Source organism: Nansenia antarctica (assembly GCF_963989245.1).
Source record: "Nansenia antarctica genome assembly, chromosome: 6".
Classification (NCBI taxonomy): Eukaryota; Metazoa; Chordata; class Actinopteri; order Argentiniformes; family Microstomatidae; genus Nansenia; species Nansenia antarctica.
In genome coordinates, this window is record NC_137676.1 from 41552807 (window position 1) to 41574509 (window position 21703).

At 44.8% G+C, this 21703-nt stretch overlaps 2 protein-coding genes across 2 annotated transcripts; one reads left to right on the forward strand and one right to left on the reverse strand.

Annotated features, from left to right (window-relative positions):
- Positions 1-659: 659 nt before the first annotated feature.
- zbtb48 (zinc finger and BTB domain containing 48) lies at positions 660-4795 on the reverse strand (the record flags this gene model as incomplete). Its single annotated transcript, XM_080534491.1, has 10 exons — positions 660-1100; positions 1184-1272; positions 1500-1664; positions 1923-2059; positions 2319-2473; positions 2681-2767; positions 2915-3007; positions 3263-3374; positions 3563-3843; positions 4043-4795. 10 exons carry the CDS (start codon positions 4793-4795, stop codon positions 660-662), a joined length of 2313 nt encoding a protein of 770 aa, XP_080390617.1.
- A 1314-nt stretch (positions 4796-6109) lies between these two features.
- On the forward strand, positions 6110-18078 carry nol9 (nucleolar protein 9). The gene is made up of 13 exons (XM_080533795.1): positions 6110-6314; positions 6557-7113; positions 7249-7471; positions 7683-7813; positions 7997-8138; positions 9859-9955; positions 15701-15798; positions 15908-16069; positions 16199-16448; positions 16603-16717; positions 16884-17058; positions 17218-17351; positions 17590-18078. The coding sequence occupies exons 2-13, from the start codon at positions 6613-6615 to the stop codon at positions 17713-17715; spliced, it is 2154 nt and encodes a 717-aa protein (XP_080389921.1). The 5' UTR covers positions 6110-6314; positions 6557-6612; the 3' UTR covers positions 17716-18078.
- Positions 18079-21703: the final 3625 nt, after the last annotated feature.

Consider the following 21703-nt stretch of genomic DNA (forward strand, 5'->3'; position numbering starts at 1 on the left):
TGCAACAGGAGGCGCAGGTACACCTGAAGTTACTGATTTATACAATATTGCTGTAATGATAACTGGAAGTGTGTTTGACTAATAGCTGTAATAGCAGTTGTTCATTATACTATATGATTTTGTTTTTTCTTAGTTTTCATACAAGTGGTTGTTGAAACCTTTTTTTCTAAATATCATATCTGCCTTGTGTTTGGGTTAGAATAGTGATGATGTCCTTACAGTGTGATCACTAATAAAATTGCAGGCAGGACTGTCACTTTATTCTGTTCCATGTTCAACATGATTCAACACAACCTATTCAATTTCCATTCTTTTCCCAACAGCACAACAGATCTCTTAACAGGATCATGGCAATGTACAGCATAAGACGCCAATATATTTACTGAAAACCTTTACAAAAAGAACTACAGTAAGCCAAGACGTAGACCAGGCCACATGCACAGGCACAATTCAACCGATGTGCACAGATCAGCAGACTGTCTAGAGGGTTTGAGTGCTTCATCCAACCAGAATTCAAATAATTCTAATCTTACAGAGCGACTTCATTAGCATGTTATTTATATAAACACAAAATAAAACAAAACAAAACCAAATTGATTTGATTTGACGCTGTGGGTCTCTTGAGTCCTGCAGTAGTGAGTCTGTGTGTGTGTGTGTCTTCAGGTCTTATTCTCTGAGGTGTCATCCTGCAGCTGCACCACCACGGTAGACTCAGTGAGTCCCTGGTACGTCCCTGTGACCAGCAGTGTCTGTTGCATCACGTCTGCCACGGTGAAGCCTCCCTCCCCCACCTGTCCGTGCCCAACACCTAGCTCCTGGCTGGACACCACCTCCTCCACCACCAGGCTCCCAGGCTGGATCACTACCCTGAGGAGGCCACTCTCGCTAGGCTCAGCTTCAGACTCAGTCACAGGATGGGCTTCTGGAGCTTGGACCTCAGAGCTCTTCCCCTCAGTGGCCAGTACAGGGTTAGTAGGATCACTCTGGCCTCCATCCTCCTCCTCTTCTCCGTCCTTTATTATCAGGTTCCTCAGCTTTCTCTGTCTGGGGTTGTAGTTCTCCATGCGGTTGTGGATCTGAGAGTGACGTCGTAAGTGGCTCTGGAAGAAACAGAGGTCGATTTGAGCGTTGTGTCGGTGTGAACATTTCAGGGAACCAAGGACACTGAACATGCATGACCTACCTGTCTGGTGAACTTGTAGCCACACGTGGAGCACTCAAACTTCCTCATGCCTTTGTGACGGCGCACATGGACACGAAGCTGCTCGATGGCTACATTGAGCAGAGACAAAGGCAAGGAGAAATCAATTACTTTTCAATTGGTTGTTTTTTTTTCAATGTGATTGATCAATTATATCAATGTAACATCTAAAACAAGCAGGACGGAACCTTTTGTCAGAACATAACCTACTTATCTGGTGGGTTATGCACTATGATGCACCACACACACCAAACACACACACACACACACTTGTCGGCAAAGACAGTGCCATTCTCACCCTTGAAGGTCTTGAAACATATCTGGCAGCAGTGGGGGCGGCCCTCCTGGTGCTTGCTGGCGATATGGCGGACCAGGACGCCTTTCTCTGTGAACCACATGTCACAGAACTCACAGCCGTAGGGCCGCTCACCAGTGTGGGTACGGTGGTGCTTGTCAAGACTGCCTGGAATAACACACACACACACACACACAGTCATTAGTACAAGTAAAGTGTTGCAGAGACACAGTATACTATGTTAGGATAGTCAGTGTGGGGGCTCAAATTGTGTTCATGTGAGAGCTGCAGAGTTGTCTGGTATCGGCCTGTGTGAGAAAGATTTATAAACTACAGTACATGACTACACTTTCTGGTCTGGCCAGTTATGTTTGTTGCCAGCAATGGGGGTGCTCTAACATCTACAAGCCACATAGTGTCAGTCACCCTGTGTCCGGAAGGTCTTCCCACACAGGTGGCACTGGAAGGGTTTCTCTCCAGTGTGTACACGCAGGTGCATGTTGAGGTTGGCCTTCTGGGTGAACGCATGGTGGCAGAACTCACAGACATACGGCCGCTCGTTTCTGAAAGGTTACACACACCAAAAGTGACTCAAACGGATCAGTATTGATGCTGTATATGCGAGTCTGTACCAGTCGATATGGTTCTGTACCCGTCTAACATTCTAACGCATCATTTTAGATTTTTCACATACACATGTTGAATGTTCGGTGTTATTTCTAGCACCTTATTACAAATAGTGTTTAATATATTTTGAAGGCTTATGAAGATAAGTTGTATAATTCCTATGATTACCATGATCCTTACAGAACCCAGTCCCACCTGTGTATGGCTTTGATGTGCATCTGCAGGCCATTACGGCTGGAGGCTCGATGGCCACATTCCTCGCACACAAACAACTTCTCACCCCGGTGCTTGGACGCTTCATGCACCAGCAGCTCTGTGCGGGAAAAGAAGCCTTTGCTGCACACAGAACACTGTGTGGATGTTTTTGTTTTAATTACAGATAAGCAATCAGTTTTACATCCTGACAATCAATAAAACAATATAGGTTTGAATCCATGTAAGTATGCAAAATTGTATATAGATCATTTATGCACATCTTAAACTTTCATACCGGTGCAGATCCAAGTAAGGCAAGCAAATGAACATAAAAAATAGGAGATCTTCAGCTAAATACTTACTAGATGTGGCTTGGGAAAGCCATGGATCTTGATTAAGTGAGTCGTCAGTTCTTTCTTATGCATGAACTGTTCAGGGCATGATGTACACTGAAACAGATACATAGACAATAAGTAAATATACGGTAATACAGGTTTGATTGACTTTGATTAACAAGACCAGACTGATAATTCTTATCATTTCCATTGATGGTATGGTCGCTGCACTGCGTGTATGTTCAAAGTTGTGAGGTGCACCTTATTTGGCATCTGCCCTGTGTGGGTGACTGTATGCAGACGTAATTCCAGCCTTCGCCCAAATATCATGGGGCACAGGTTGCATGGGAACTCCTGTAGTAACAACAAGCACAAACATACATATACAGGTAGGTTCACATAAAACATTCATATATCCATAATTTAAACTACTTTTGATGTCAAAACCACTAGGGAGAAAGGAGTGTGTGTGTGTGTGTGTGTGTGTGTGTGTGTGTGTGTGTGTGTGTGTGTGTGTGTGTGTGTGTGTGTGTGTGTGTGCGTGTGTGCGTGTGTGCGTGTGTGTCTGTGTGCGTGTACGTGTGCGTGTTAGTCAGGCTCTCAACTCACCGCTTCTGCTTTCCTCTTGCAGTTACGGACCGTATGCTCCTGCAGATTCTCCTTTCGGAAGTATCTCTTCCCACACTTAGAGCACTCAAAAGGCTTCTCTCCTGTATGACGCCTGGCAAACACAGGAACAACATACAACACACAACTCACTCGACACCACTCTTTTATTCAAAACATGTTTGAACAGGTCTCTCTTTAGTTCTTCTCAATGGGACACTATAACTAGATAAATAAAGGTTCAATTAAACATTTCAATGTGATTGAAAGAAAGGGTCATTGACAAAGTCACTGCAAACGTACCTGTTGTGAACTTTGAGATAGTACCTGCTAAGGAAAGTCTTATTGCAGGTGGGGCACTGCACAGGGCCTTTTTTGGCACTGTTCTCTACCTCTGTGCCATTCACTTTATTGACAGCTTTGCCTCTGCCTTTGCGTTTTCCTCTGGGGGTGGTAGTGACAATGGGCAGGGCAGAGGGCACATACTCTTCATCCGTATCATGAAGCCCCTCAACGTCCCCCCCAACATCTTCGTCCTCGTCATCATCGTCATTTTCATTCATCACAACCTCTGACCCATCTACCTGGAAAGAGGAGACAAAATCCCAACCATCAACCATAAGGAACAAGCCAGTTGTGTAATGTTTGTACTAGTAGTAGCAGTATAAAACTATTCCTAGGGTGCTGATGTACTGGCTTTAACTAGTTAAAGATTGGTTAGCAGCACAAACCCTCCACCCTAATTTCTAAATTGAGGAGCATGAGCTCATGTACGTAGGCTACCTTGATTTCAGTGATAGATTGGGGGAGGTTTGGGTTCTCCTCCTCAGCCCCACCACTCCCCTCCTCTTCATTGGGGTGTGGTGGCACCCTCTTGCTGGCCTTCATTAAGGGCGTAAGCTTCCCAGTGGGGATCTCGCCCAGCAGTCGTCTCGGGCCCTTGACCCTACGCCCAGAGCGAGTGGTTGTGGATGAACTGGGATTGTCTTCTGTTAATGGTATCTTGTCCAGAATGACGTCGTCAGAGGTTTCAGGGTTGGACGTTTTTGCAGATTTGCGGGGCCTCCCCCTTTTACGGACAACGGGCATGGTTTCCACTGACGGATCTGACTTGCCCTCTCCAGTCAATGGCGCTGCAGGCTGAGGTCCCTCTGCAGAGACTGTGTGCTTTGTGGTGAACTGCTGACAGAGTGTGAGTGCTTCTGGTACACCTAGGCTGGTGGCAGCATGCTGCACCTCCTTCAGATTGAGAGGGTCCAGTTTCAACTCCCCTGTGTAGAAAAAGTTCAGGAGCAGCTCTAGGCCATCGGTGGGGCAGTCCTGTGGAAGACACACCTCCGTGGACGGGGTGGTGGTGGTGGTTGAATGAGACTCCTGGAACACTTGACTGAAACAGGCCAGAATGTTGCGATGGGCAAGGTATACCTTATCCCCAGTTCCTACGCTCAGTGTGGCATCACAGAATTGGCCCAGCCCCCTCTGCTGGTTGAGAGACGACAACACCCGCTGGGCATGGGTGTTCTTCTGTGTAGACATCTTTCACCCTTCAGAGTATATTATTATAGAGCACAGGCGACTTCACTTTCTGGAGCTGAAATATACAGAAAATAGATTTATTAAACTGAAAGAAAAAATAAATAAGTGTATAACTGTAGTAAGAGTAGCCTAATGTGCTGTGACTGTTATTGTCTTGCTCAGAGTTACACATTGTAATATAACAAATACATTATGATGGTGAATAATGACATTGAATTATTACCATTACATTAAAAAATCACGAGTTATTCATAATTGTGGAATAGTTTCAATGATGATATGTTATGATAGCTAACCCCTAGCGTGTGCACCTCGACGTTTACTACATTACGCACATTTTAAAGACGCTCCCTAATATTTTCGTTCGGCAGAAACAGCGCAAAGTGACTCACCTGTGCAGCCTCCTGAACACGGAGTGACTGTCAGCTAGTCGTCGGAACTGTGCGTTCCCTTCAGTGTCATTTTGGAGTTACTTGAGAGAAAAAACAAGGGCCTTGTGTTGCTTTATTTCGTAGTAGGCCACCGCGGTAGGGACAGGAAGGATAAGGATGTGACGTTTACTGAATCCAGACATGCAGCTAGTAGCTAACTAGCAGGAGCTATTTTGACATCTAAATGTTGTGCGCACATGGCGCAAATGCATCATCATTCAAATGTGTATCGATGATCTTGCCACTGCACACAGCAGCGGGTCTGTTCATCTAGAATAACAAACGAGGCTGGTAGGCACAGCGATCCGTATTTTTTTAGGATGAAATCAGTCTGATCTGAGTCCTGGGGTCTGAGTGAATGCAGGAACAGTCAGGACCCATCGCATCATCTCAGAGTTCCTACTAGTGCAATGTTTACCAGTGTTATTATTTTCTAATCTAATATAAGCAGTAACTAACTAACTAAAGTACAAGTGATCATAACAATAACACTTGTCTCGACACGTGTAAACAATGTAGCGAGCCTGTCCTGTAGGGGGCGCCACACACACACACACACTGGGGGAGGGCTAGCCAAGTCGCAGGCATACGCGAACTCCGTGTAACGTATTCATCGTCCATCGTATTTGACCGTTTGCACAGAATCGACCAAATAATTTCTGTTCCGATGTCTACTAGCGGGCAACGATAAATGATTTTTGTGTGTTCAGTTGTTGGTTTAAAAAAAAAAAAACGATTGAAGTGTTGCGAAATTAAGATACAAGCTTGTTTGGAAATGTGTTGAAATTGTTCCCTAAACGCTGTGATGAAAATGGTTGGCCAAATGACTCGCGTCGGTGTGTCCTCACATGTCGGAGCCAGTTTAGCATCACTAGCTAACAACTAGACCTAAATAACACAGCTAGTTGACACGATAAGGCTTTGAAACGTCATTATATGGTTTGAGAAACGCTAAGGTGCTGCTTCTTGGTATCCGACCTTGTTCTAATCGGGGGGTGAGTTCTCCCAACAGTAGCCAGTTAGCTCGCTGAGATAGCTGCCCAGATCACAGAGGATGACACTGACAACACTGTGAGGCTAGCTAACTGGTAAGTTGGCTAGTATCTTAATGGGGAAATATAATTGCAGATCAAATGTGATGTTATCCATGAGCTTGTTGATAAGTTTAGTAGCTAACTTACAATAGGAGGTATGTTGTATTGATTGATTCTTACTTAGGGCTAGATAACTTGCCATGTGTGTTCATTTTGGTCATATTATAGTATTGGCATTGCATCACTTGCTGAGTGTATCTGTCTTGTGTTTTGCTGATTTTGTCCTATCCTCTTAGGGTTCCCCCCCTATTCGCCTTATCTACAGATTGAGAGCTGTGAACAAAACAAAAACATGAAAGTACAGAAGGTCTCTCCCAAGCAAAAGCCTCGAAAGGCTGCGAGGCAACGCTGTACATTACCGTGTAATGCAAAATGGTTCAAGCAGAACAAAATCGGCAACACAGACTCTTCCAACGTCAGCCCAAATCCAGCCATGGCTAAGTTACAGCACCAGGCCTCTAAGAAGCAGAAGCCCAACGTGAAGCGACTGAAGAAGGTGGCTAAGACTGTCTGCTTCAGGCAGGTCAAGGGTCAAACCAAGGAGAGGACCCCCTCTCACCCCCTAAGTAATGGAGCAGCAGAACGGGAGCAGGGAGGTGATTCAAAGGACTCCCAGGACTGGAGCTCCTTCGCCCAGTCTGTTGTCCAGAATGGTGCAAAGAGTCAGGACGCCATGGAGAGTTCGGTGTCCGCTCAAGCAGCTCCCAGCAGGATAGACGAGGAGGCGTTTCTTTGCTGTGCAGAGCGAGACCACGTCCATAATCGCACAGTACTAGTCATGCAGCAGGGCCAGGTATGCAGGCTTTGTAGGCTGCACGACAACTCATTTTTGTTTTTCCACTAAATACGTAGTACCTAATCCTGTCCATGTTTTTATTGATATGTGACATCTCCAATTTTCTGAATTGATTTCTCTTGTCTCTTGCAGACCCTGTGTTTCCGGGGAAAGTGCCTTCTGACGTGCCTGTATGGTCGGGTGGAGGTTCTGGGTTTTACCATTGAAGAGGGTCAGCAGTCGTACCCGTTGTTCTCCCCCTCCTCACACTGCCCTCTCACCATCACGGCCGCGAGCGACTTCTCAAACCCCCTCAAGACCAAGAAAGAGAGCCGTCTGGAGGCCAAAGCCATCGTCCGCAGTTACCTCTCCACAGGTAGGGGGGCAATGAGAACTGTCAAATGATACCATGGAAATTATCTGCAGTTTTGTATTGAGGCTTTCCTCTGAATATTGATTGTGTCAAATTGTGTTTTGATCGCTTAAACATTATAGCCCTGGTTGTAATTTCCTGTGTTCATGTGCTGAACTGTATTAGTATTGGAATGTTGCACTTGTTCAAATATGTTTGTCGTTGGTCTGTCCAGAGCCACGTAAGAGGCTATTGAACGAGGTGGACTCCAATTCCTGTGTGATTCTGCTGGAGCCTCTGGAGACCTCTTTGACACGGTTTTTGACCAGCTTCCCAGAGCTCAGTGAGCTGTTTGGACTCAGTTCGGTGGGTTGACTGATGTTCTCAAATGTAGCATGTTATTTTCCCTCCTCATCTGGGAGGTATTCCATCAGCGTCGATAAAGGAAAATCCAGCCTTAAAATAAGCCTGGATTTTCCTTTAGCAATGTTGATGGAATACCCCCCAGGCCTTTTTTACACAGGCTTTTTTCCCCCCTGTATTTTACAGAAGGACCTCAGTGACATGTCAGCCATGCTGGACACTCCTCTCACCGGGTCCGGCATGATTCCACTCCGCAAAACTGCTGGAGGCCTGATGATGTCCCCGAGCTACAGGGAGGCTCTCAACAGCCTGGTCAACGCCTGTAAAGGTGAACACCACCGTTAACATATACCGTATTTTCCGCACTATAAGGCGCACCGGATTATAAGGCGCACCTTCAATGAATGGCCTATTTTAGAATTTTTTTCATACACAAGGCGCACCGGATTATAAGGCGCACCGGATTATAAGGCGCATAGAATAGATACTGCAGTCAAACGTTTGACTGGGGTTGCGTTACGCCCAAGCTCCACCTACTGCGTTGCGTCACCTCTCCATCGGTGTTGTGTCAACTTCCCGTTGTCCAAGCTCCACCTGAGCGTTGTCACCATCAACGTTCTACCTGCTCCACTGTCAAAAATATATATTTTTCCACCTCAAGTATCAGCCGTTCGTCATCCATTTTTGCAACAAGCGTCAAGGACCTGCGGTGATTCACAGCTGACTCGCGTGAATAGCAATTCGCAATAGCTGCAACCACGAGATATAGAGTAGTTAGCTACAAGCATTTTCAATCTGCTATTATCTCTATTAGTGGATTAACCGCTGTGGTGATTTAACAGCTGATAAAAATACATCAAGTAGACTACAAACAGAGCAAAACAACACCAGAAAACAACCAATAGGCTATACAATTATAACCAACAACCAATATGTGACAGCTCCTGGTGAAATGTGCAACGTACTTTTTCAGTTTTTACACATGCTTAAACTACAGATTGTAAGCTTTCAAATGATGTGTCATACATTCAAATCAGAGAAAGATTGAACACGACAGGCGTATTTGAATGTTGGTTCATCTCAAACACTGAATGGGAGAAAAGTGAATCTGACCAAACCACAACAAACGCTGCTAGCGGCTAACAGCTAACAAAACACATCGCTACGAAGGTCTAAACTGTATTTTAATAACATGACAACATACTGGGAGAACATCGACATGCTAAAAACACATAACTACACATAACTAGATGAACACACAGTTCTTGCTTTTGAACACGAGCTAAAACGAAAGTATGTTTACAAATCAACCCTCCCTTACCGGTAGCCTCCGGCAAACGAGAATAATGAATCCAATACACAAATGATAAGTGTTTAGTGATCGTTAAACTGTTGTTTATTATATCGAGTGGGTACTTTAAAACTTCAAGTTGAAAGCACCAAGAATCTCACTTTGTTCCCTCGGAAACTCTGTTTAGTCTTCTTTACTTGGGGTCTTGTGGTGTGGGACTGTGAGTAAGCACAACACCGGTGTTTACTGATTACCGTAATGCTGCAAGCGGTGTGAGTGTCCGAATTGAACAGTTGGGTGAGTACGGCATCCATTCAGAGCACATGATAGCATAACAATAGCATAGCATTCGCGGAGATTCCAAGATGGCGGCCGTCGTTTACTGATTACCGTAATGCTGCAAGCGGTGCGGCTTTGTAGTTTACCAGTCGTACTGAAACATTTTATTATTATTAAAAAAAAAATATTGGTCAAAAAATATTGGTCAATTTTTACATTTTGATCCATATATAAGGCGCACCGGATTATAAGGCGCACTGTCGTTTTTTTTTTTTTTTGGGACTTTTAAGTGCGCCTTATAGTGCGGAAAATACGGTACCTATATCTCAATCCTGCTCTCTTATCATGACATTCAGCAAGATGTTTTTTTTCTTCAGCCCTTTGATGTGGTATAGTCTGTTGTATTTCTCTTGTTTTCTCCACATGATGGAGACAGATGTTTTACCCAGATTACTTACTGATTGTTTTCCATCCGCAGTGGAGCTGGATGGCTGTCCAGTCATCCTCGTATGTGGTCCCAAGAACATGGGGAAGTCCACCTTCAACCGCCACCTCATCAATACCTTACTGAACCAGTGAGTGTTTTCTGTCAATACCGTATTGTCAATATAATTTATATACCCAATTTCTCACCAGCATGATTTTTTTGGTGTTGGTTGCAGGGTTTCCGTTCGGTCATCGTGTCCGGGAAGATTTCAATTTACCGGACAAACGTGAGATATTCCGGTCATCATATTAAAATATAATATAGCTGTTTGTCGCGGTGATTACTGTTGTGTAGCCTATATATATGCCGTTTAATGTCTATTTCTCATCCGATACGATTAGATGCGAGCTATTAATAAATATAATAATATAGGCTTTCATGATTCGCATGCCGACGACGCATGCCAGTCCCGAAGAAAAGCACGGTGAGCTGCCTAAACGACTACCGCCCGGTGGCACTCACACCAATCATCATGAAGTGCTTCGAGAAACTAGTCCGGGCCCACATACTCACACGCCTCCCGCCCAACCTGGATCCATACCAGTTCGCCTACAGAGCCCACAGGTCCACAGAGGACGCCATCGCGACGACTCTCCACGCCACTCTATCCCACCTGGAGAGGGGAAACAGCTACGCGAGACTGCTCTTCGTGGACTTCAGCTCCGCCTTCAACACCATCCTTCCAGACAGGCTAGTGACCAAACTACTAGACCTGGGTCTATCACACTCTATATGTGCGTGGATCAAGGACTTCCTGACCGACCGCCCCCAGAGGGTGCGGGTGGGCCCCCACACCTCCACAACCCTCAGCCTCAGCACTGGGTCCCCCCAGGGCTGCGTGCTAAGCCCCATCCTCTACAACCTCTACACCTACGACTTCACCCCCGTCCACCCCAGCAACTACATCGTAAAGTTTGCAGACGACACCACCGTGGTGGGATGTATCTCGGGGGGGGACGAGGCGGCGTACAGGGATGAGGTAGAGCAACTGAGCAAGCTGTGCAAGGTTAACAACCTGCTGCTGAACAAGTCAAAGACCCAGGAATTCATCGTAGACTTCAGGAGGAAAAAGTCAGAGATCCAGCCCCTGCTCATCGACGGAGAGAGCGTGGAGAGAGTCTCAACCCTCCGATTCCTGGGACATCACATGCGGGATGACCTGACCTGGAAGGACAACACAAAAGGCACCATCAAGAGGGCACAACAGCGGCTATACACCCTGAGATGCCTCAGGAAGGAACACAACAAGCAGGAGATACTGGTGGCCTTCTACCGCGGCGCAGTGGAGAGCATCCTCACCTACGGCATCTGCAACTGGTTCTCCAGCTGCACAACAGCGGAGAGAAATGCGCTACAGAGAGTAGTGAGAACAGCACAGAAGATCACCGGCGCCCCCCTCCCCTCTCTGGAAGAGCTGTACAACACACGCTGTCTCAGGAAGGCCTCAAAGATCTCCAGGGACCCGACCCACCCTGGGCACGTACACTTTACCAGGCTGCCCTCGAAAAGGAGGTTCAGGACCCTGGCCGCTAAGACAAACAGACTGAAGAACTGCTTCTACCACAGGGCCGTCCAGGCCCTGAACACAGCAAAGACCTAAGTTCTGGGCCCTGGACAGTCTGGACGGATTGTATGGCAGCTGCTGGACTGAAAAAATCAGGTGTAGTGCTGAGGCACAAACATGTACATTTCAAGCCTGCAAACTGTGACACTTTAAATAACGTGAAAAAATACTATTGTGCAATATGACAACCCTAGTTGACTATCTGTACAGTATAGTACAGTGGATTGTGTACATAGCCTTTATTTATGTAAACCAGCTCCTTACCTTCTTGTGATTTTTTTTCTTCTAAAAGTGATTTTTTTTCCCCTTTCCTAACACCAGGGGAGCCACCCCTCCTAAATTTCGTTGTTTGGTACCTGTACTGTAGCAATGACAATAAAGTCCATTCATTCATTCATTCATTCATTCATTCATTCATTCATTCATGCGCGCTATGCCATAATATGTCCAGCGCTGAACGCGCGCCACACTGGAAACTGAACAGACTGCATCGATCAATGAACGGACTCCACATTACGTTAACTGAAGTGTGTTAAATAGTTTCACGACAGTAATGTAAGTTTTCTATATTCTCTTTCCAGTTTTACCCTTTTTATCAATAAAACAACGTAATTTCTATAACCACGTCTCGCTGGTTGGGAAGGCATTAAGTCTAGCTGCCTGTCAAATCATACTTACTCGGACTCGGGAGTATGAGAATGAGGAGGATGTATCGGGGGGATACACACCCGTGGACTATTTCAATTTAGTGGCACAAATTAAACTCTAACACTATAGATAGACTAAATTGAACTAAAATGATGGACACCGACTGAATAACTGAGTGGGGGGAAGACAGGTCTCAAATGTGGAACAATTATAACATTTAATACATAAAGATAAAACATACACAAATATATAACATTGATATCCCTAAACTCAAATGTAGTGTGGTGTTGTCAACCTAATCTAATCAATCCTAATCTAATGGTGGGGATGTTATACTCCAGGGACGTGCCGTCCATATAAGCAGGGTAAGCAGTGCTTACCCAACGAAAAAAGAAAAAAGGACCGTGAAAATATTAAAATAAAAGTGCTTGTAACCGTTTGTTTGTTTTCATTAAAAGAGTCGTATTTTAGGTCCCAGGGCAGCAGGAGTCATTCATTTTGATGTTGCATTTTTAGCGCCACCTGTAGGAGTAAAGCACTTCCTACTCTGCATTATAAGCACTCCTCTCTCTGCTTTCCCTCGCGTACATTCGAATGCGTGAAAATGTCTTTTTAATTTTTTTCCGATGCCTCAGCCCGCTGTTTAATGTGACCAGGGTAAGCATGCTTTCAGCCAATCAGAGTAGTTCTTTCATTCCGATAAGAGCTACTGATTGGCTATCATTTTCAAGTTCACAAGTTCACACTACTTTCTCTCGCCCGGCAGAATAGTTTATGCTAGCTCAAACGATCTAATCAATAAGGATAACTTGCGAATATGGACATTACTGTCAGTGACCTCGTTTTCAAGTAAAGGTAAGATATCATTTTTACATTTACGTCATGGCTTCTTTGCTGGTTTATATGATTTATATGATTCGCGAGGCTGGTGGCGATCTGTGCTTGTAGATATATGGTTTGGGTACTGCTGTGCTGCTGGTTATGGCTTCTTATTTAAGACTTCCTCTGCTTTTACCTTTGAATGTCGGCCTGTGCCGTTGTGTTTGGAGAGAGAGCTGCTTAATCAATCGCTGAGATAGGCCTAATGTCGCTGTCCGTGCCAGTGGTTCTGGACCAAAAGTGTTTGAGAGAGATAGAGAGGGAGGGTTTGTGATGTGATGTCAAGTGCCTGTGTGACAAAGTGTGAAAAGAAAGTGTGTTGTGATTTTACTATGGAGGTTGGAAACGGTGTGTGTCTGTGTTGTGCGTGTGTGCGTTAACTGCGTTTGCGATGTTGAAACTGGACTTGTAGATTTCAGCAGGCTGAAATTTGAAAATATCTTGGTTCAAAAAAGATTGAACAATGAGCACCCCTGATATAGTCAACTGGCAACTGTTTTTTTTGTTTTTGGTAATCTGATCACAAAGTGACACTACCGTTTATTAGCGGGTTCTAGGGTATCAGAATTGCATTTCCTTGAAACTGCGTTCACTGATAGCGTGTGTGTGTAATTACGTGTATTTCTATATTTTATGCTTACCCAATCTAAAAGCTCACGGCACGTGCCTGTTATACTCTGAATCTCCCGACTCAGGGCTGGAACGGGCACGGCAGGCTCAATCAATGAACGGGGTTGAGATGGCCGCTAGCGTCCTTTACTAGCCGCATCTCACGGCCCTCGGGGGTCATTCACTGTGCTCTAGCACATCCAAAACACGCAGAACAATAACCTTGACTCCGGTCACTGCAGTGGTTTTATTTAGACTAGATCAAACTAAATTAACTGACTAAACTACTCGCGCCGTTGAGAGACAGGGTTGCCAGATGGGGGGGGGGTTACCGCCGAATGGGCTACTGGGTTTAGCGGTTATTTAGCGGACTAGTTAGGCTGTATTGTCAATCCCATCTGGCAACCCTGCCGCTGTTTGTCATCGCGTAGGCTAGTCTACACATTAATAATAAAAGAAAACATATAGCCTATATATTCGTCTTTTTTAATGTAGAAGGAATCAGAATATGTGACAAATTAATTTTAGCAAATTGTATTCAAATTGTGCTTAAAGGGAATTATTTTCACCGGACATTTTGACAGAAGAGGTTTAAAAATGTCGGACTTCAACAGATTTTATCGGACAAAGACCGGTAATTACCGGTTAACGGAAACCCTGGTTGGTTGTTGTGTTCAAATCATCATTGGTCACATTATTGGTGATTGCGATATCACCCATGTGTTTGTTGCTAAGAAAGCATGGCTCTTGAAATGGGTTCTATGAGAATCAGAATCAGAATTGCTTTTATTACATCAATGTACGGATACACACAGTAAAATTGTTGTGTTCAGGTTCATCAGACATTGGCATTGCAGCAGAATACACAATCAATAATAAAATAAGCAGTACGGTAGTTAGCTTCATTACACGCTACAAATACAATTAAAAAAACAACAAAATAAAAGAACTACTGCAATGTTTCTGCCCAACAAACCCAAACACAGCCGCCTTCCACGGCGCCATCTTGCTTGACTAAGTTGGGTCCTGCAGTTAATGTTGTTCCGATACCGATACTAGTATCGGCATGGCCACCGATACGCACAAAAATGCTGGTATCGGTATCGGCGAGTACTAACAAATAATAACACCCGATACCAAACTCTTGTTCAAACGCAGCACGTTGCGTTTTTCTCAGCTTGTCTGCTATAGTAGCCTGACACAGGCTTCCTAACACAGACATGCCCAGGCATGCTCCTCTGCTGGAACGCTATTGGCCCAGAGCAGCTGCTCTCAACCAATGGCGTGGCAGCTTTTCACTATCGCGGAAAAACAAACACGCATGCTGAAAAACAAACACGCCCTGAGTACCAACCAGTGGGCTTTACTTGAAAAAGTAAACATCGTCCTGGCTCCATTCGAGGAGATTACGAAACAAATCAGCTTTAGCACCTCCATCGCGTCTGAAGTCGTCCCCACGGTGGTGGTACTGAAGCGACTGTTGACCCAAAAGACCGAGGAGGACAGCGGGATAAAAACAATGAAAGCAACCCTACTAGCGGCTGTCGACAAAAGGTTCCAGACCGTCGAGGAGGAGCCCCACTACTACTACGACTGTTTTATATCTTAAAGTTATTTTGTTTGTAATTGTTTACTTGCTGTTGCACTACTACTACGACTGTTTTATATCTTAAAGTTATTTTGTTTGTAAATGTTCACTTGCTGTTGCACTACTACTACGACTGTTTTATATCTTAAATGGCTATTGCACTGATTGGCATCTGTGAGAGCCACATTTCAGGTTTTATAAGGGGTTGATTTTCTTGTCACCATACCAGGTAGACAATAAAAAAAAGTTCTATAGCATTCACTCTCTGTTGGTATTTTTTCCTGTTTTACAAAGGTTTTGAGCAGTGCCAGACTAAGTGTTAGCAATAATTTTACATCGAGGTGAGTATGCGGCTCAAAAAACATGGTTTTTTGTTTTGTTTTTTCAAACGCCGTGGTATCGGATCGGTACTCGGTATCGGCAAGTACTGCACGGTCAGGTATCGGGATCGGTATCGGGATCAAAAAATGGTATCGGAACAACACTACCTGCAGTGATACTACAACACTCACAGCGTGTGTGGTGTATGTGTGTGTTTTGTGCAGCACTGCAAGTGTAGAGTACCTGGAGTGTGACCTGGGCCAGACAGAATTCACCCCCTCAGGCTGTCTCTCCCTGTCTACCGTCAAAGAGCCGCTGCTGGGTATGTACCGGCTTCCATAATGATCCCCCCTGCAACAACCTGTCCAGTGAACTTCTGGGCTGTTTAGCATGTCAGTCTATGACTAACCCAACTTGTGTGTTGTTTTCAGGTCCGCCGTTCACACACCAGCGCGCTCCAGAGCACATGATCTTTTATGGTCAGGCGTCCTGTGAGTCTGACCTGGACCGCTACTTGGAGTCCCTCAAGTACCTGTGGCGCTCTTATGACAGAGAGACCCCAATCGTCATCAACACCATGGGCTGGGTCAAAGGTCAGCAGCGTCGCTGGCCTTCGTAATTCATTTGAGTAGATCATGGGGGTGGTGGTGAGAGAACTAAAAGTAACTTTTTCTCATGAGGGAAACATAACCAGCTGTGTCCTAAACTGCTGTATATCTCAGGTTTTGGGTTTCAGATGCTGGTGGACATCATTCGTCTGTTCAACGTGTCCCACGTGGTGCAGCTCAGTCAAGGCGATAAGGCTTGTCCTCCCCTGACCCCTGAGTTCCTGAGGTCATCGCACGGCTGGCAAACACACCCCCCTGCCCAGTCCGCCCTAGGGGAGGACACAGGGAGCCACTCTGCCCAACGGAGTTACACCCTTCTCAGCGTCCACCAGGAGTTTGAGGGAGTGGGACGTCAACGCACAATGTAAGAATTCTCCCAACAACCGTGGTTGCTATGGAAACGTGTTATCCTGCCAAAAATGATTGGCATTTTCCTTCCCAGGTCTCTGGGTTCATCTCTCTCTTTCTCTCTCTCTCTCTCACCTCTGGTTCTCTGTGTTCTTGTTGACATTCCACAGGAGACACCAGCGTAGTAACGAGCAGCGTGACCTGGCCCTGCTGGGCTACTTCAGCCGTCTGCAGTCCTCTGACCCAGGCCCCGTCCGACCCTTACACTGCTTCACCCCCTACCAGGTAACAACCCATTAGGAGGCAACAGAATCATCTGCCAGAAATCGTGGAATTCGGTCCTGTCGTCATGTCTTTGCAGTCAACGAGGTCCTACCTGTTGATGATAATACAAAAAAAGGATTCAACTCCCAAAGGTTGTTATTTCACTGTGTGCTGTCCTCCCTGCAAGGTTCCGCATTCAGCTGTGGCCCTGGGTGTGACCCACTGTGAGGTGGCGCCCACCCATATGCTCTACGCCGCCAACGCCAGTCTGGTGGGGCTGTGCTGCCTGGGAGAGAAGGTAGCAGGCAGGGGGGGGCCGGTACTGCTCTCCCAAACCCCCATCTGCTCCTGCGTGGGCTTTGGTACGTGTGCACGTTCACTCTCACTCTTCTAACTAGTAGATAAAAGTAATCCACCACACACATACACACACACACACACAAAACAGCCAGCCATGAATCTCCAAATGTATGAGTAAGTCTATGGTGAGAGTAACCTGTCAGATTGCCTCTGTCATCCAGGTGTCCTTCGAGGTGTGGACATGGCTAGGGGCCTGTACTTCCTGGTCACGCCTGTTCCTCCCGCCGTCCTGCGGAAGGTCAACTGTCTCCTGCTGGGGGAAGTTTCACTGCCCCACTCCCTCCTCACAGGACAGGTCAGAGGAAACGCTCCTCCACACTTTACATACACTCTAAACACAGCAGCTTCTCTAGTCCCCACACAGCACACACACCTCACTCCTTCAATATATGTATTACTTTTACATTTATATTAACTCCCTAATACAAACACAGGCATTTTAAAAAAAAAACTGTAAAATCTGTGTCTTGTCTCCTGTTGGTTCAATCACTCCTGCTTACTTCATCAGTGTCCTCTCTCTCTCTCTATTACAGCCGGGCATCGAGGGAGATCCACCTTACATCACAACAGACTACAGTTTTGAGCTCACCGGAGCTGGGAAGCTTCACGTCTACAAGGGGCTCACGAGATCTAGCCAACTGAAAGGCCAGGGCAAATAACACCAACTGACATCCTTGTTTACTGACTTCAAACACGGAGGCCCAGAGTCACCATTGAATGTACAGAATGGAAGTGGAGGTTCAGGATCAGGATCAGGCGTTGGGCCGTCAGCCTGAGCGCTTCAGACAGACGCTCCAGTCTCCTCATGATGGCCGTTGCTGCAGATCAACTCCCTCGGCCTACAGGAGTCATTGGATTGACATAAGCCGCAGAAATAACTTCTTTTTTTAATATATATAGTTTAGTATTCCTTTGCGTTTTCTATCACATGGACAATATTAAGGACATGGAATTACATCTTAGTTAAATGTTTATTCCTGGTGGGTGACATTCCAAAGCCAAGATTGTACACACTGTTAAATACTGTATTAAAAATTGTGGGTTTTTTGTTGAAGGTTGAGCTTTTTCTTGTCGTTGTCTGGTCATGCGAAGTGTGTGCGTATGTGTGTGCGTGTGTGCGTGTGTGCATGTGTGTTTTCGTGTGTGGTGTGCTTCTGTTATCTTATAAGTCTGACTTAAGCAGTCTGTTATCAAGCAAAAACATTTCAAGCAGATGTGGTATTGCAGTCATGTCATAATATACACACTTTTTTGAAAAGCAACAATTAAAAACAATTTAGTGAAATGTTATGATACCTATATGAATCATGCAAGACTGTTGGGCAAATCACCCAAGGAGACAGTTATATGAGGATGAGTCTCATTTTGATTTGATAAAACCAAACTGACAACCTTAATGTTGCATTATGTTTGAATGTGTGTTACATAATGTCAGTTAGGTGGACATTAAAGTGCTTGAAAGGGTTTGGGGCTGATTGGTAAGATCTCCAATTATGTCACTCAGCAGTCATGTTGCCCTTTGGCCATGTGAGGATCCTCATCAAAACACAATTAGAATGTAACTTGCTCAACACTCCTTCCATAGAGCTATTGGATAACCCTTACAAGTACACATTTTGTGTTATTCGATTTTGATACATTTATAACAGTATAATGCGTTACATATCCGTCCATGTTAAATATGTATATCTCTTACACATATTTGGTAGTGGACTAGTGGTACTGTAATTTACCAGTTAATACTGTAAATGTAATTTGACCTTGACAAGGTGGGATCTGTGTCTGTAATTGATGTGTTTATGGTGAGGCAAAGGCCAAAGGGTCAGCAATATGCCCTGTTACCAGAATAGAATTGAGACCCATGTGTCTCACAGCCTCATTCTAGAACTCTTAAGAATATCAGAAGATCTGTTACTGGAGGAGACCAGTGTAAACCAGTGTTCTGCCTGGCAACTAGTCAACAATCCCCCTCTTTCTGTTTACATCACTTTTCTTTTTGTTGTTGTTTTGGTCTCTTTCTTAATCTCACCTTCTATAATTTTGTCTTCAAACCTGAAGTACCCGAACCACCCTTAAGTTAACAGAAATTCAGGTCATGATAGAGAGGTGTTTGGTTGTAACAACGACATAATGTTTGTGAGCTGATGTCACTGTAGTTGTTTGAGAATTAATTAATAATAAAGAAAGTACATTTTCAGTCCTCAGTGTCATGTCTGGTCTTATCTGACCTTGTGTGTCCTCAAGAGGGCAGTGATGCTCAGGTTTATATCTCGTATCTAGTAGAAGATTTGGAATTATCTATTATGCATAGAAAAGATGCAGATTCTCAAAGGCAACCTATCTAGATTTCTCACCTGCAACTAGTTTCCCGGTACAGGACTACCTGTAGGAATTCTGGAAAGGTTCCCTTTTAGCATCTATTTTACATTTTTCATATGCGTTCCATTCCTCTCCTGGAAGAGGAAAAATATAGCGTTTGTCATGAATCCATTTGCTATCAAGCATTGTGAGCCTCCAAAACGAACAACATGGCTTATATTGACTTGGAGAGTGAACAAGGGTTCATTTGTGACCATACATTCACCCTGAGGAGACTTGCTAATTTGTCAAGAAGGCTATTTAACATCTCCTATCTGCCCCCTCACTTTGCTTTGTTCACCATTTCCCACCCTTTTGTTGAGGGTGGGGGACATACAAACAACTGGAACTGCATTGTGGCAACATCATTGTTTCCACTTTGTCATGGCAGACGTCTTCCCTGGGAGCTCATGCAACCCAAAGAGGAGTTCCCCTCGCTCATGGTCCCATCCATACCATACAGTCCAAATAGAGCCAAAAGCCTAGGAATAAACACATAAGTGTTTGTCTGATGAAATCTGCTACAACTGTAGACTAAACCATTTGGATCGTTTGTCATGACGAATGTAAATGGAAAATGGTGTAAGAGGAGGAACGCTTTTGAGTACGAGGGCATTTTATGGCCAGTTCGGTTTGGTACATCTTTCATGTTGAGGGATTTAAACTGTACAGTAAAGCACATATTTGTCATCTGATTTGAAAATGTCCCACCAGCCACCACCCAGAAAGGAACGAGATATTATAGGACTGATATCTGACTTTGCTCTCCTCAGGAGGTCAAGATGGGATCATTGAGATTACCACTTTGTTGGGGTAGTATACTTCTTTTCAATTAGAAAGATTAGAAATGTAGTTTGCTGCTAAGATAAGAAATGACCCTGTGTTTTTGAACGAGGACTTTGCATGTGACTTGATCTCCACGAATAATCATTAATCATAAGTGCATTGCACAAACTTGTAACAGACCTTTTTGAGGTTAGGATGGGGTTACTTAGAATTTTGAACTTCTGAAAAATGAAGGCATATGGGGTTGTTATTCAAAAACGTATTCCTCCTGCGGTGCACCTGGCAGACAGAATGTTCTAGGGTTTGGCTATGACTACAAGGCCCATCTGAGGACCACCTGCCTGACAGGATCGTGCAGATCCTTGGCCTATACTCTCTTGTAGATGCATTGGGCAAATATTAGGGAGGTTAGTGTTGGGGAAGTTATCTAATATTTGACCCACACCACTCTGCCTAAATCTGAAGCACATGTGACTGTGGACTATTGGTTTTTGATACAAACAGCCAAACTCAACAAGAAACGACTGTTAGTTTGTCAAAGCATGCATAATAATAAACATAGGGACAATGGTGTGGGTGTACGTCAGCATAGCCACACAATGGCACCATCCTCTGCTCCAAAAGTGGTAGAGATCCATGGGGAGTGGGACCCACTCCACACTTTGATACTTGTTATCATGTTTCTTACATAACTGTCATGTGACACAATTACATTATACAAGCTATATTTCCAAATGTATTCTTTATTTAATTGTTTTGTAGTTTTATTTATGGGGTCCTCACACAATTTACGTGACTCTCGTAAAGGGGCAATATGTAGTCCCAAGTAGGTAGCATCCCTGTTTTTTGTGAAACAACTAAATGAAACAGTATCCAGTGATAAGGTGAAAGTATTTTTTTTTCTGACTATGAAAATGTGTCAAGGTATATGCTCTCTTTGGCGCCCCTAGCTGCAAATAGTGTCAATTGGACTGGACAGGGAAAGAAAGCATTCGCCAAGAGGGGTTGCCTGCCTGAATGAATGGAAAAGGCGTTTGATGGTTGAAATCGGAGGGACAGACGGCGAGACTATAGGCGGGGAATTGCCAACATTGCCAACTTTACCCTGCTGAAAGTTGAAACAGAAAGTTTTCAGCGATGGACTACGTGGACTACTTAAGATAAGACTAATAGGCCTATTCTGCTCCGATGAGAAGAGAGACTGATGTTCAATTGACGAACGCCAGTGGTTTGGGCAAATTATTTGGGATCAGGTCGTCGAAGAGATTATTGCTTTTCATGCAGCAACAGGTTATTGTTGCATAGCCGATATTAGAACAGCGGTGTGTGTGTGTCTGCTCGCCATTTGTGGAATAAAGATGCATCAAGCCCATTCCACCAGAACCACTCAGCTATTATTAGCGCAAGTTTGACTTTTATTTCATGCATTGTCTACGGACAGGTTGCGTCCTTTTCAAGCTTGGTCATTGCCACCGATCTTTCTTCTGCACGAGCACGCACGGA